We start from the raw sequence: 12,690 nt of genomic DNA, 5'->3' as shown, positions 1-12,690 counted from the left end.
GACCAAAAGATTTGCTGAAGAAATGAGATGCGCTGCCAAGAGTCAAGCCGATTATAGTTTAGGCCCGTTATAACTGGCTCGTCATACGACGATGGCGGAGCACCATTGAGAAAATTCGCTTGTGAAAAAAAGGGTCCACAGAAGTCTATACCAGCAACCTCAAAAGCGTTAGATCCTTCCAAGCGCTCCTTGGGAAGGTCCGCCATTATGTGCTCTATCAGCCGCGACTTAATCCAAAAACATCTGATGCATCTGTTTACGGCCTTGGTAACCGTCTTCCTCCCCCCAATAGGCCAATATTGGGATCGAATTGCACCCAGAAGAGCTCGAGGTCCGGCATGAAGATTGGTTTCATAGTAATGCGAAATAATCGCCAGAGTCACCGGATGGGACCTTAGAAGGGCTTTCGGGTGGCGGCCATCAAATGACGAATTCCGGAGGCGACCCCCTACTCTAAGAAGTCCATATTGATCCAGGAACGGCGAAAGCGAGGATATGTGACTAGACGAGGAAACTCTTCCCAGCGTTTTTAGCGACTGCATGTCCTCCCATAAATGCGCGCGCTGCACCAAACGCAGCATCATCTGAGTACCCTCTTAACTGTGTGCGACGGTGAGCCCAGAATGACGAATTCGATTATAAAATTTGTAAATGTATGCAAGCACTCGTTGCAGTGAGGGGTAAGATTTTGCAAATTTGGAGCTAGCAATTACATCCACGTACGGCGACTTTACGATGAACACACTTCGACGAAGCTCAAGCACCGGTTTGTCAGGACAAACAGCTGTTTGCCAATCTCTTTCAGGCTCCATGAGCCCAGAGTGACGACTCGCTAAGCTTAGACGGGACGAATCCTCTGGATAAGATGTCAGCCGGATTTAACGCTGTTGGAACATAACGCCAAGCCGTGGCATCTGTCAGCTCCTGAATGGCAGCAACCCTATTTGCCACAAATATGTTGAACCTGGCGGGCTCATCTCGGATCCAGGAAAGTGCCACCGTCGAGTCGCACCAACTATAGTAGCGTCCTTTAAATACTTTTAAGCCAACTATTTCCGTCATGATTTTAGCCAGTAGATCCGCACCACAGAGCTCCAGCTTTGGTACTGTTATGGTCTTCAACGGAGCTATGCGCGACTTCGAACAAAGCAAATGGCTTAAAATATTGATTCCCTTTAGAAACCACATAAACGCAGGCTCCATAGGCATCAATGCTTGCATCACAAAAACCATACACCTCAAGACCAGACTTTGCGCTAAACACGAACTGAGGGAAACTAAAATGACTTATTGTTTCAAAACTGCGACATATATCAAGCCATTTCGTGTTATGAGTTTCCGGGAGGCTTTCATCCCAGGACAGCTTTTCCTTGCAGAGCTGCTGCAAAAAGATTTTACACCTTGTGATTACTGGACCGACCAGGCCGAGAGGATCTTCAAATTTAGCCGTCGCAAACAAAACAGAGCGCCTGCAGGGTCTCAATGGCGACTGAAAGGCAGAGAACGAAAACAATAGCTGCTCGGAGGCGGGATCCCAAGCGAGACCTAAAGTTTTGGTGAAATCGCTACCATCTCTTCATGAACGACTTCTTGTCCTCGGCGGACATATCCTCCAGCACAAGCGGAATGTTAGAGCACCATTTTCTTAGCTCGAGCTTGCCCTTCGCAAGAATGCCAGCCGTCTGCTGCATTATGCTGATAGCATCCTTTACCGTGCCGGAGATAAGATCATCCACGTAAAAATCGCGCCGAAGGATTTCTGATCCAATGGAAAACGCTGCCTGCTCATCGATTGATAACTGGTGCATAGCCCTTACGGACAAGAAGGAGGCTGGTTTGGTGCCGTAAGTAACTGTGTCGAGTTTGTATACTTGAAGGTCATCGATCGGGGAGTCCCTCCACACAATGCGCAGCAAAGAGCTATCTTCCAGTGAGACCCTTACACATCGGTACATTTTACATATGCCTCCTGTAACGGCAACTGGGTGTGAGCGAAATCGAATAAGGATGTGAAATACCTTGGGCTGGATGACCGGGCCAGCCATTAACACATCGTTAAGCCCGGTGGAAGTGGCAGCTGATCCGTCAAAGACAACGCGAAGCTTGGTGGTAAAGCTTTTCTCCTTCATGACGCAGTGATGTGGTAAAAAATATCGGCACGAGCTGACCTCGGAAGCAGGCACAGGCGACGATGTCTCAAATGACGATATTCCTTCATGAACGCCGCATATTTAACCCTCAGGCCAGGGTGCTTTGTAAGCTTCCTTTCCAGCGGCAAGAATCTCCGCACAGCCTTAGGACAGGAATCTCCTAAGGAATCCAAATGGAGTTTTAGCGGCAAACCTATCAAGTAATCGCCAGCTGGCAATCGGGTGTAATTTTTAACAAAGTGGGCCTCGCAATCTAGCTCCTCCTTAGTGGCTTGAACTATTGGGCCGGGACAATTTTCTATCACTCAAAAGCGCTGCAGAAGTGAATCAAGTTCAGCATCAATGTTGTTTTCCTCGCTGGCTGCAGAAGGAACGCGTTAAGCTATTAAGGCGCTTCCGCATGGGCGCGCGCAGCAGTGGCAGTCCTGGCTTTATCTGAACTACGCACAGTAGCTCATAAACCAGGCTAGCTCCTATTAACAGGTCAACACGCTGAGCTTTATGAAATTCCGGGTCGGCGAGCTGCAGGTTTTCTGGAATCTTGCAGTCCCAAAAGCTTGTCCACATTAAAGCTTGGCTGGCGATCCGTGATATTGGGAAACTCAAAGTGACAGACCGCATCGCAATTCCTACCGAGAATCCATCAGTCGCGAAATTGGGATCCCCGATTCCAGTGACGGAGCCAGAAGACCTCGACCTCTTTAGTTGCATCTGATTTGCAAACCGAGAGGTGACCAGTTGTTGTTGAGAGCCAGAATCTAACAAGGCCCTGCAGGGAACGAACAGTCCCGACCGATTCTGCACAAGAACGGTTGCAGTGGCTAGCAGCACAAGGTCACTACCGAGATCCTGGGCAATTAGAGCAGAAGAAGTCGAAAGCGGAGTGTGGGAACTTGAAGACACCGGAACATGTGGCTGAGACGGACCATCTAGATGGAGCAGCGTATGATGCGATTCCACAGGTGCGGCAGCGGCTCGAGCTGCTGGCAAAGTGCTAGTCTCTTTGCCTCGCGCAGACGATCTACTGGCGCTAAGTCTTTAAATTGCGGGCAATAATATAAGTGTAGCATATCTACCCCATAAATATACTAAATTAATGGGTACAACGAGCGGGTTATTGTCAAGGATTAGTTTAAGCAAAACCCTATACTGTAATCGATAGCTAAGTTGAATTAAGATTGAGATCGATAGAAGAATAAGAAGAAGAGATCAAAAAGGCACGCGTAAGGAAGCGCACGTAAAGTTTGTAGAAGCGAATCTTATTTAGCAACTGTTACCCTCTAAGCCAATAAAAACACTCCACCATTCGGAAAACTAGCCATCCTGTCATATTTTTACAGTTCAGAAGTGGTGATGTGTAAGAGGCAGTAACAGTGTGAGACACGGAAAAGCAGAGGCAGCAGAAGAATCGTCGGCGTGGAAAGTTTGTAATGGGATAGGTGTTCCCAAAGGTCTAGAGGACAATAGATTACATATAACGGATAAGGCATGCTTTTCTACGTGGCTGATGGATTCAAAGAGGAGTACTCAGGAATCTGTGTGAACTTGGAGATATACATGCAAAAAGCTTGTGTGTATGTGTAGCGTCTGGTGAAATTCACAGAAGGTGAAAGTCACGAGAATCGTGGTGAAATACCGATCACCCTTGCAGACGGGCATACAGCGGTGCTCGTGGTGAATTGTGGTTCGGCGTAAATAGGAGAGAAGCGATCATTTTTCCGAGAAGATGGTCAAGATAGCAGAACTCAAGGCAAACCAGTTGCGGTATCTGCTAAGAGAAAGGAATTTGGGAGTTTCAGGGTCCAGAGCAGAACTAGTGCAGAGACTAGTGGACCACGAAAATTCGGAAGAAGTGGATTTGCACATGCAGTTGGAAATATGAGCCAACAAGAGGAAGCATTCGCAGCACAGGCGGCTGCGATTTCTCAACTAAAACAGCAGATGACGACGCTGACAAACATGATGGCGCAGTTTGTCAATAATATGCCAACAGCTAATCAGCAGCAGCAGCGGCGGCAACGGGAAGATGAAATTGACATAGATGATTTTATCAACCGTAACCCTGGAGACCAAGCGGCGATCAGCCATAGACAAGCGTCGGTAAAGGAAATCGTAAACACCTTACCAGATTATGACCCCGCAGATGACAATTCGATCTCAGTCAATCAATTCATCGATCGTGTCAACAAAGTGGTAGATGCGTATCATTGGGATGAAAAATTTGTACTTCTGGCCATATACACAAAGCTGAAGGGTCCCGCCAAAATGTGGCTCGATTCTTCGCAGATATTACACACCACATGGAACAGTTTTTCAGCGGTAATCCGAGAAGAATTCGGATCAGAGCCCGACGAGGCAGAAATTTACTTCAACATGGAAAATGCAACCAGACGATCGAAGGAAACCGTAAAGGAGTATTGTTTCCGTATGTCAGCACTTGGAGTTCGATTTAAGCTTAGTGAAGCAGCAGTCATCCGATATGTTAGAGCGGGTCTACAGCACAGAGAGTTGCAAAACAGTATTGCAGCCATTAATTTTTTGGTCGATGAAAGAGTTTCGCGACGCTACCGAGGCATACTATATAAATCGAAATAAGAAAGAGTTCTTACCCAAATCCAGTACTTTTGAGGTAAAGCAGGAAAATGAGATGAAGCAATCAAAGCCAAGAGAAGCTAGAGCATGCTTCAATTGCGGCGATGTCGGACATTTTGCTAATTCATGCCCAAAGGAAAGGAGAAAGACGCGTTGCTCCAAATGCAATAAGTTTCAAGCCACCGATGTGATTTGCCAAGCCGCACAGGTGATGCGTTTGGGTGCATCCAATCAGGACAAGCTGTTCACTCGTTTAATCCACATCAACGAGAAAGGCTATAACGCTTCATTGATACTGGAAGCCAAGCCAGTATTATTCGCAAATCCATAGCGGACGAGATCAGCGCAGATCGACAGGAGTGCTTCATGAAAATTGAGGGCATATGTGGAGGTTCACGTATCCTTACCGAAGCTTTGGTTCTAGATATCGAAATTGCTGGAAAAATCGTGACAGCCAAATTTTACATCGCCGAAGACAATATGTTGCAGAACAATGGGACAATGTTGTTGGGACAATGTGGAATTTCGAGCCAAGAAGAATCAAAGTATGCACCTTGCTCGAGAAGTTTGCAAACGTCTTTTCCACAGGCTTAGAAGGCATAGGCAAAACAAACGTCGTCCAGGCAAAAATTGATGTTGAGGGTGGCCAAGTAGTCTCTCAAGCGCCATACCGAGTGTCCGAGCCGAAGAAGGAAGTTGTCGCCAAGATGGTCGACGAACTATTAGAGCGAGATATCATTACTCCATCAACGTCAGAGTACGCCAGCCCAGTGGTGCTCATCAAGAAGCCGAACGGTAGTGACCGTCTTTGCATCGATTACCGCCGCCTGAACAAGCTGATCAGAAAGGAAAATTTCCCCCTACCGAATATTGAGGAAAGGTTGCAGGAAGCGAAGCGTTTCGCATATTTTTCGTCACTAGACCTGAATAGCGGATACTATCAGATCGAAATGGAACCAGAGAGTAGGAAGTTCACTGCATTCATCACAACGGATGGACTATTTGAGTTTAAACGTCTTCCGGTTGGGCTAAAGAACGCACCTGCTGCATTCAACAGACTCATGGCAGAGTTACAGAAACGAGTGAAGAAAGGCGACATGATTCATTACATTGACGATATCCTCATTGGCAGCCAAACTTTTGATGAGATGTACGAAAAACTAGAGAGAGTTTTACAAATATTGCGAGACTGCGGATTGACGTTAAATCTAGGCAAGTGTGAGTTGTATAAGCAGTCAATCACATTTTTAGGTCATCAAATACACCCTGATGGAATCAGCCCCGGAGAAGTCAAAACTAATGCCATTGCAGACTTCGAAAAGCCAAACAATGTCACCGAAGTGCGACAGTTTTTGGGTCTCAGTGGATACTTCCGGAAATTTGTATCTGGATATGCAATAATATCAGAGCCATTGCGAATCCTTTTACGCAAAGACCAAAAGTTCAAATGGGAGCAGCCACAAGACGATGCTTTTGAGAAATTGAAGATATCCCTCACGTCAAAGCCTGTTGTAACTAGCTACCGCATAGATACTGAACATGAAGTACATACAGATGCAAGTGCCATTGGATTAGCTGGAGTTCTAATGCAAAAATATGATGATCAATTAAAGCCCATCGCATATTATTCTCGATCCACGTCCAGGCCAGAGAAAAACAAGAGAGAACGCTATAGTCGAGTTCCCCGACTATCTGATACCCGTTACTCAGCTAGTGTAAGTGCGAAGGACAGTTTTTGGCGGTTTGTGGGCGTTAGAGTGGGCGTGGCCAAAAGTTTTTTGGCAAATAGATAGAAATTTACAAGACTAATACAAAAACAAGAGAGAACGCTATAGTCGAGTTCCCCGACTATCTGATACCCGTTACTCAGCTAGTGTAAGTGCGAAGGACAGTTTTTGGCGGTTTGTGGGCGTTAGAGTGGGCGTGGCCAAAAGTTTTTTGGCGAATAGATAGAAATTTACAAGACTAATACAAAAATGAAAAAATATCAAAACATTTTTCAAAAGTGTGGGCGTGGCAGCTTTTGGCGGTTTGTGGGCGTTAGAGTGGGCGTGGCAAAGAGTTTTTTCTGCAAATCGATAGAACTTTTCAAGACCAATACAAAAATGAAAAAATATCAAAACATTTTTTAAAAGTGTGGGCGTGGCAGTTTTGGGCGGTTTGTGGGCGTTAGAGTGGGCGTGGCAAAAATTTTTTTTGCAAATCGGTAGAAAATTACAAGACCAATACAAAAATGAAAAAATATTAAAACATTTTTCAAAAGTGTGGGCGTTGCAGTTTTGGGCGGTTTGTGGGCGTTAGAGTGGGCGTGGCAGCATGATTCGACAAACTTGCGCTGCGTCTATGTCCCTGGAGTCTGTATGCCTAATCTCAACTTTCTAGCTTTTGTAGTTTCTGAGATCTCGACGTTCATACGGACAGACAGACGGACAGACGGACAGACGGACAGACGGACAGACGGACAGACGGACAGACGGACGGACAGACGGACATGGCCAAATCGACTCGGCTATTGATCCTGATCAAGAATATATATACTTTATATGGTCGGAAACGCTTCCTTCTCCCTGTTACATACTTTTCAACGAATCTAGTATACCCTTTTACTCTACGAGTAACGGGTATAATGAAAAAATATCAAAACATTTTTCAAAAGTGTGGGCGTGGCAGCTTTGGGCGGTTTGTGGGCGTTAGAGTGGGCGTGGCCAAAAGTTTTTTAGCAAATAGATAGAAATTTACAAGACTAATACAAATATGAAAAAATATCGAAACATTTTTCAAAAGTGTGGGCGTGGCAGCTTTGGGCGGTTTGTGGGCGTTAGAGTGGGCGTGGCAAAAAGTTTTTTTGCAAATCGATAGAAATTTACAAGACCAATACAAAAATGAAAAAATATTAAAACATTTTTCAAAAATGTGGGCGTGGCAGTTTTGGGCGGTTTGTGGGCGTTAGAGTGGGCGTGGCAACCTGAATCGACAAACTTGCGCTGCGTCTATCTCCCTGGAGTCTGTATACTTAATCTCAACTTTCTAGCTTTTGTAGTTCCTGAGATCTCGACGTTCATACGGACAGACGGACAGACGGACAGACGGACAGACAGACGGACGGACAGACGGACATGGCCAGATCGACTCGGCTACTGATCCTGATCAAGAATATATATACTTTATATGGTCGGAAACGCTTCCTTCTGCCTGTTACATACTTTTCAACGAATCTAGTATACCCTTTTACTCTACGAGTAACGGGTATAACTACCACAGTTACGAACTAGAAGCCTTAGCCGTCGTCGAGTCGTTGGAACGATTTAAATACTACATTTATGGAAAAATGGTAAAGGTTATAACTGATTGCAACGCTTTAAAAACATCAATGGAAAAACGAGAGCTGATACCGCGAATTGCGAGATGGTGGTTGCGAATACAAGAGTTGGACATCGATATTATTCATAGAGCAGGAACTCAGATGTGCCACGTTGACGCGTTAAGTAGAGCGCCAGTTGAAGAATCGCATGAGATGGAGACAGCATCCCTGAAGATCTCAAAAACAATCATAGATGAAGCTGACTGGTTATTTGCAATACAACTACAAGACGAGAAAATCCAGAAAATAGTTGCTGATATGAAAGCCGAGAAGAAATCTGAAACTGACGAGTATGTAATCGAGCAAGATCGCCTGTTTCGCAAATATGACGGCAAGATGCTTTGGGTTATGCCGAAGCAGTTGAGGTTCCATATCCTCCATTAATGCCACGACATAGCCGGACACATGAGCACAGATAAAACCATCAGTCGGATTTTGAATCTGTTTTGGTTTCCCCGAATGCGTAATTTTGTAAAAAGCTATATCAAGACCTGTGTCGGCTGCGCAATGTATAAAATACCAGGTGGACGCCAGGAAGGTCAGTACCACTACGATGACATCAAGCCGATTCCATTTTCCACCGTTCACATGGATCGTCCCAGGTTTCCAAAAAGTTCAAAGCGAAATGAACATATTTTAGTCCTTTTCGACGCTTTCACCAAGTTCACCATCGTTAGAGCAGTAAAAAGTACAGCAACAAAACACGTCCTAGATGCCCTACAAGAAGTCACCAGCTACGTTGGAATGCCAGATAGAATTGTAACCGACCGAGGTACCGCATTCACGTCCAAAGATTTTGAGAAATATTGCAAGTCGAACAATGTAAAGCATATACTCAATGCTTTGAGAACACCAAGAGCCAACGGTCATGCAGAAAGGACAAATCGAATTATTATGTCAATGCTTTTGCCTTCAAATGAAAACGAGAAACGTTGGGACGAAATGCTGCGATCAATCCAGTGGAGCATTAATACCATGGTAAATAGCACTACTAAATGTTCCCCATTCCAGCTTCTAAAGGTCCATTTATTGTATCGAAAGTGCTGCCCAACGACCGATATCTTGTTGAAGATCTGCCACATGCCCAACGAAAGCAGAGACATTATAAGTCAGTGTATTCATCAGACAAGATGAAACGCTGGTGCGAAATTCCCCCCGATGAGCCAGATGAAGACGACGAAGAGGAAGACGACACTAATTAATAATCACGCGAGGACGCCGTGGTCGTCAGGAGAGGCCGAATGTAACGAATGTTGTTGTCAAGGATTAGTTTAAGCAGAACCCTATACTGTTAGCGATAGCTAAGTTAAATTAAGATCGAGATCGATAGAAGAATAAGAAGAGGAGATCAAAAAGGCACGCGTAAGGAAGCGCACGTAAAGTTTGTAGAAGCGAATCTTATTTAGCAACTGTTACCCTCTAAGCCAATAAAAACACTCCACCATTCGGAAAACTAGCCATCCTGTCATATTTTTACAAGTGTTCCAGAGCTCAAGTAATATGATCTAACGCTTATACATAAGCAGATCGCGGAGCGTGGGAATGCATGCCTTCTGCATACATATGTATATTTATATGGAACTATATGTATATAATAATAAGTACTATATAAGAAATACATAAGAAACATTCGAATAAAGTAACTCTAACTGAGCAGACGCTCTGACTCTAAAACACTGAACCTTCTTTGGGATCCTTGCGAACATCATATGGCGACCGTGACAGCACGTCAGGACCTCAGGACGTCAGGACTTTAGGACCTCAGTACGTCAGGACATTAGGACATGAGACTAAGTCTCGCCTCCGCCTGACAACAAATGCCTTGCCACCTTGCCAACCAAATCACCGATAAAATTTGTGCAAAAATAATAACAACACGCAACAATTGATGGCAAAGGAGGCACAATTTTTGAACGCGCAGCCCACGATACAAATGGACTTGCCAACGTTAGAAGAAGCTCTGCAGCAAAACCCTGCAGATGGACCACGCCCACTCACAATAGCTGAGTACCGGGCAAGGCAGGAAAGGAAGGAACCAAAGAAGCACAAACGCTCCGGAATGGGTGAAGCTACTACAACAACGCCGACTGGTCAAGGAAATGACCCAGTTGGCCAGAGACGAGACGTCCCGGCAACGCTACAAAGAGCGTCTGGAAGACATTGAAAACAAGCTTTCGCAAGGAGCGAAACAACGCAAACGGTTGGACAATTTTTTTTATAACTGTAAACAAATATGTAAGCCAACCACATTTATTAACAACTAATATTTCCACGTCTGCAAAAATTTAAACAAACATTAAGACTTAAAGATGATGAACCCATTTATATAAAAAACTACAGAAGCCTGCATAGCCATATTGAAGAAATTCAAAAACAAGTAGGGAAATTAATTAGCGACAAAATCGTCGAACCGTCTGTATCCGAGTATAACAGCCCACTCTTGTTAGTTCCAAAAAAAATCATTACCAAATTCAGAAGAGAAGAAGTGGCGATTATTAATTGACTATCGTCAACTAAATAAAAAAACTATCTTCTGACAAATTTCCACTCCTTAGAATTGATGACATTTTAGATCAACTAGGTCGAGCTAAATACTTTTCGTGCCTTGACTTGAAGTCAGGTTTCCACCAAATAGAACTTGAGGAAAACTCAAGGAATATAACATCTTTTTCAACGAGCAATGGCTTTACCATTACGATTACCATTTGGTCTTAAAATAGCACCAAATTCATTTCAGAGGATGATGACTATATGGATGACTTAATGGTGATAGGATGTTCGGAAAAACACATGATTAAAAACTTAACTGACGTTTTTAATGTATGTAGGAAATATAACCTAAAGTTGCATTCAGAAAAGACAAAGGAGTATTGCCAGATGACAAGAAATATGACGTCATAAAAAATTATCCTGTCCCTCATGATGCGGACAGCGCAAGACGATTTGTAGCATTCTGCAACTATTATCGTCGATTTATAAGGAACTTCGCCGACCATTCACGGCACATAGCTAGATTATGTAAAAAGAATGTCCTTTTTGAATGGTCAAGCGAATGCCAGAACGCATTCGAATACCTTAAAGAAAATCTTATGCACCCCACATTATTACAATATCCTGATTTTCGCAAAGAATTTTGCATTATTACGGATGCAAGGAAACAAGCTTGCGGAGCAGTTCTAACTCAGAACCGTAACGGGATTGAGCTCCCAATAGCTTATGCATCACGTTCATTTACAAAAGGAAAAAGCAACAAAGTAGACAAGATAAAAACTGTACAATAACAAATAAGGAACTATTGCCTAGGCAAAGTATCCAAAATGTATGTAAGCCCAACGTTCACGAAGTCATAACAAATGATGAAGTACGAAAAGTAGTGACCTTGCGAATAACTGAATCTATTTGTTTAATAAAACGAGGAAATAAAGTTATTGCAAGAATTGATGTTGACGATTTATATACCAATGGAATTTTTGATTTAGGTCAGTTCTTCCAAAGGCTTGAAATGAAAGCCGGTATACTAAAAATCAGCCAACTCAAATTGGCACCGAGTGAAAAAATCTTTAAAACCATTTCAATAGATAATTTCAAAAATACGGGCAATATAAAATTAAAATCATTAAGAGTAGCGCTACAATACAATACAATACAGAGATACAATCAATACTATCTACATATCATGACGATCCAATTCAAGGAGGTCATACAGGCATTACAAGAACGCTAGCGAAAATAAAAAGACACTATTATTGGAAAAATATGACTCGTCATATAAAAGAGTACATACGTAGATGTCATAAATGCCAAATGTCGAAAACAACGACACATAAAAAGACCCCAATGACTCACACAGAAACCCCTACAAATGCTTTTGATATAGTGATAGTAGACACAGTAGGTCCACTACCGAAATAAGCATATGGCAACGAATACATCGTCACACTTATATGTGATTTAACGAACTATCTACCGGTTGCAAACAAAAGCGCAAATTCTGTCGCAAAAGCTATATTCAAAAATTGTATACTAAAGTACGGTCCAATGAATTCATTTCGGACATGGGTACCGAGTATCAAAATAAAGTAATTTTAGATATGTGCAAATACATGAAGATAGAAAACCTAACATCTACCGCATATTAACACCAAACTTTAGGGACAATAGAACGAAGTCATAGAACATTCAATGAATACATTCGTTCATAGAAAAAAAGGGACCCGTGGGAATTAAACTTCCCACAAGTGGCCAGATCTCTGCCCCATCCTCCTCTACTACTTCTACTTCTTTATCTTCAAAAAACTAAAGTCTAGTCTCACTATCTGTTATCAAAACGTAAGAGGCTTGTGTAGTAAGCTAACTAATTTGTATTCTAATAGCCTTTCCTTTGCATCCCATATTATTGTGTTTACAGAGACTTGGTTAAAACCGGAGATACTTAACTCCGAAGTTTTCCCATGTATGTACACAGTATACAGGCATGATCGTCCCTCCAGGCGGGGAGCGGGAGTCCTAATTGCTATTAGGTCTACCCTCACGTCAGAGGAGGTACTTTTTGATGACTTCCGTAACTTAGAATTCTTATGCGTAAAG

The 12,690-nt window shown here is 43.3% G+C and overlaps 1 protein-coding gene across 1 annotated transcript; it reads right to left on the bottom strand.

Annotated features, from left to right (window-relative positions):
* Nucleotides 1-1,565: 1,565 nt before the first annotated feature.
* LOC122319531 lies at nucleotides 1,566-2,129 on the bottom strand. Its single transcript, XM_043206915.1, has one exon. It carries the CDS (start codon nucleotides 2,127-2,129, stop codon nucleotides 1,566-1,568), a length of 564 nt encoding a protein of 187 aa, XP_043062850.1.
* Between the last annotated feature and the right edge of the window lie 10,561 nt (nucleotides 2,130-12,690).

Source organism: Drosophila yakuba, chromosome 2R (assembly GCF_016746365.2).
Source record: "Drosophila yakuba strain Tai18E2 chromosome 2R, Prin_Dyak_Tai18E2_2.1, whole genome shotgun sequence".
In the NCBI taxonomy this organism is placed as follows: domain Eukaryota; kingdom Metazoa; phylum Arthropoda; class Insecta; order Diptera; family Drosophilidae; genus Drosophila; species Drosophila yakuba.
This window is presented reverse-complemented; position numbering and strand designations above follow the sequence as displayed.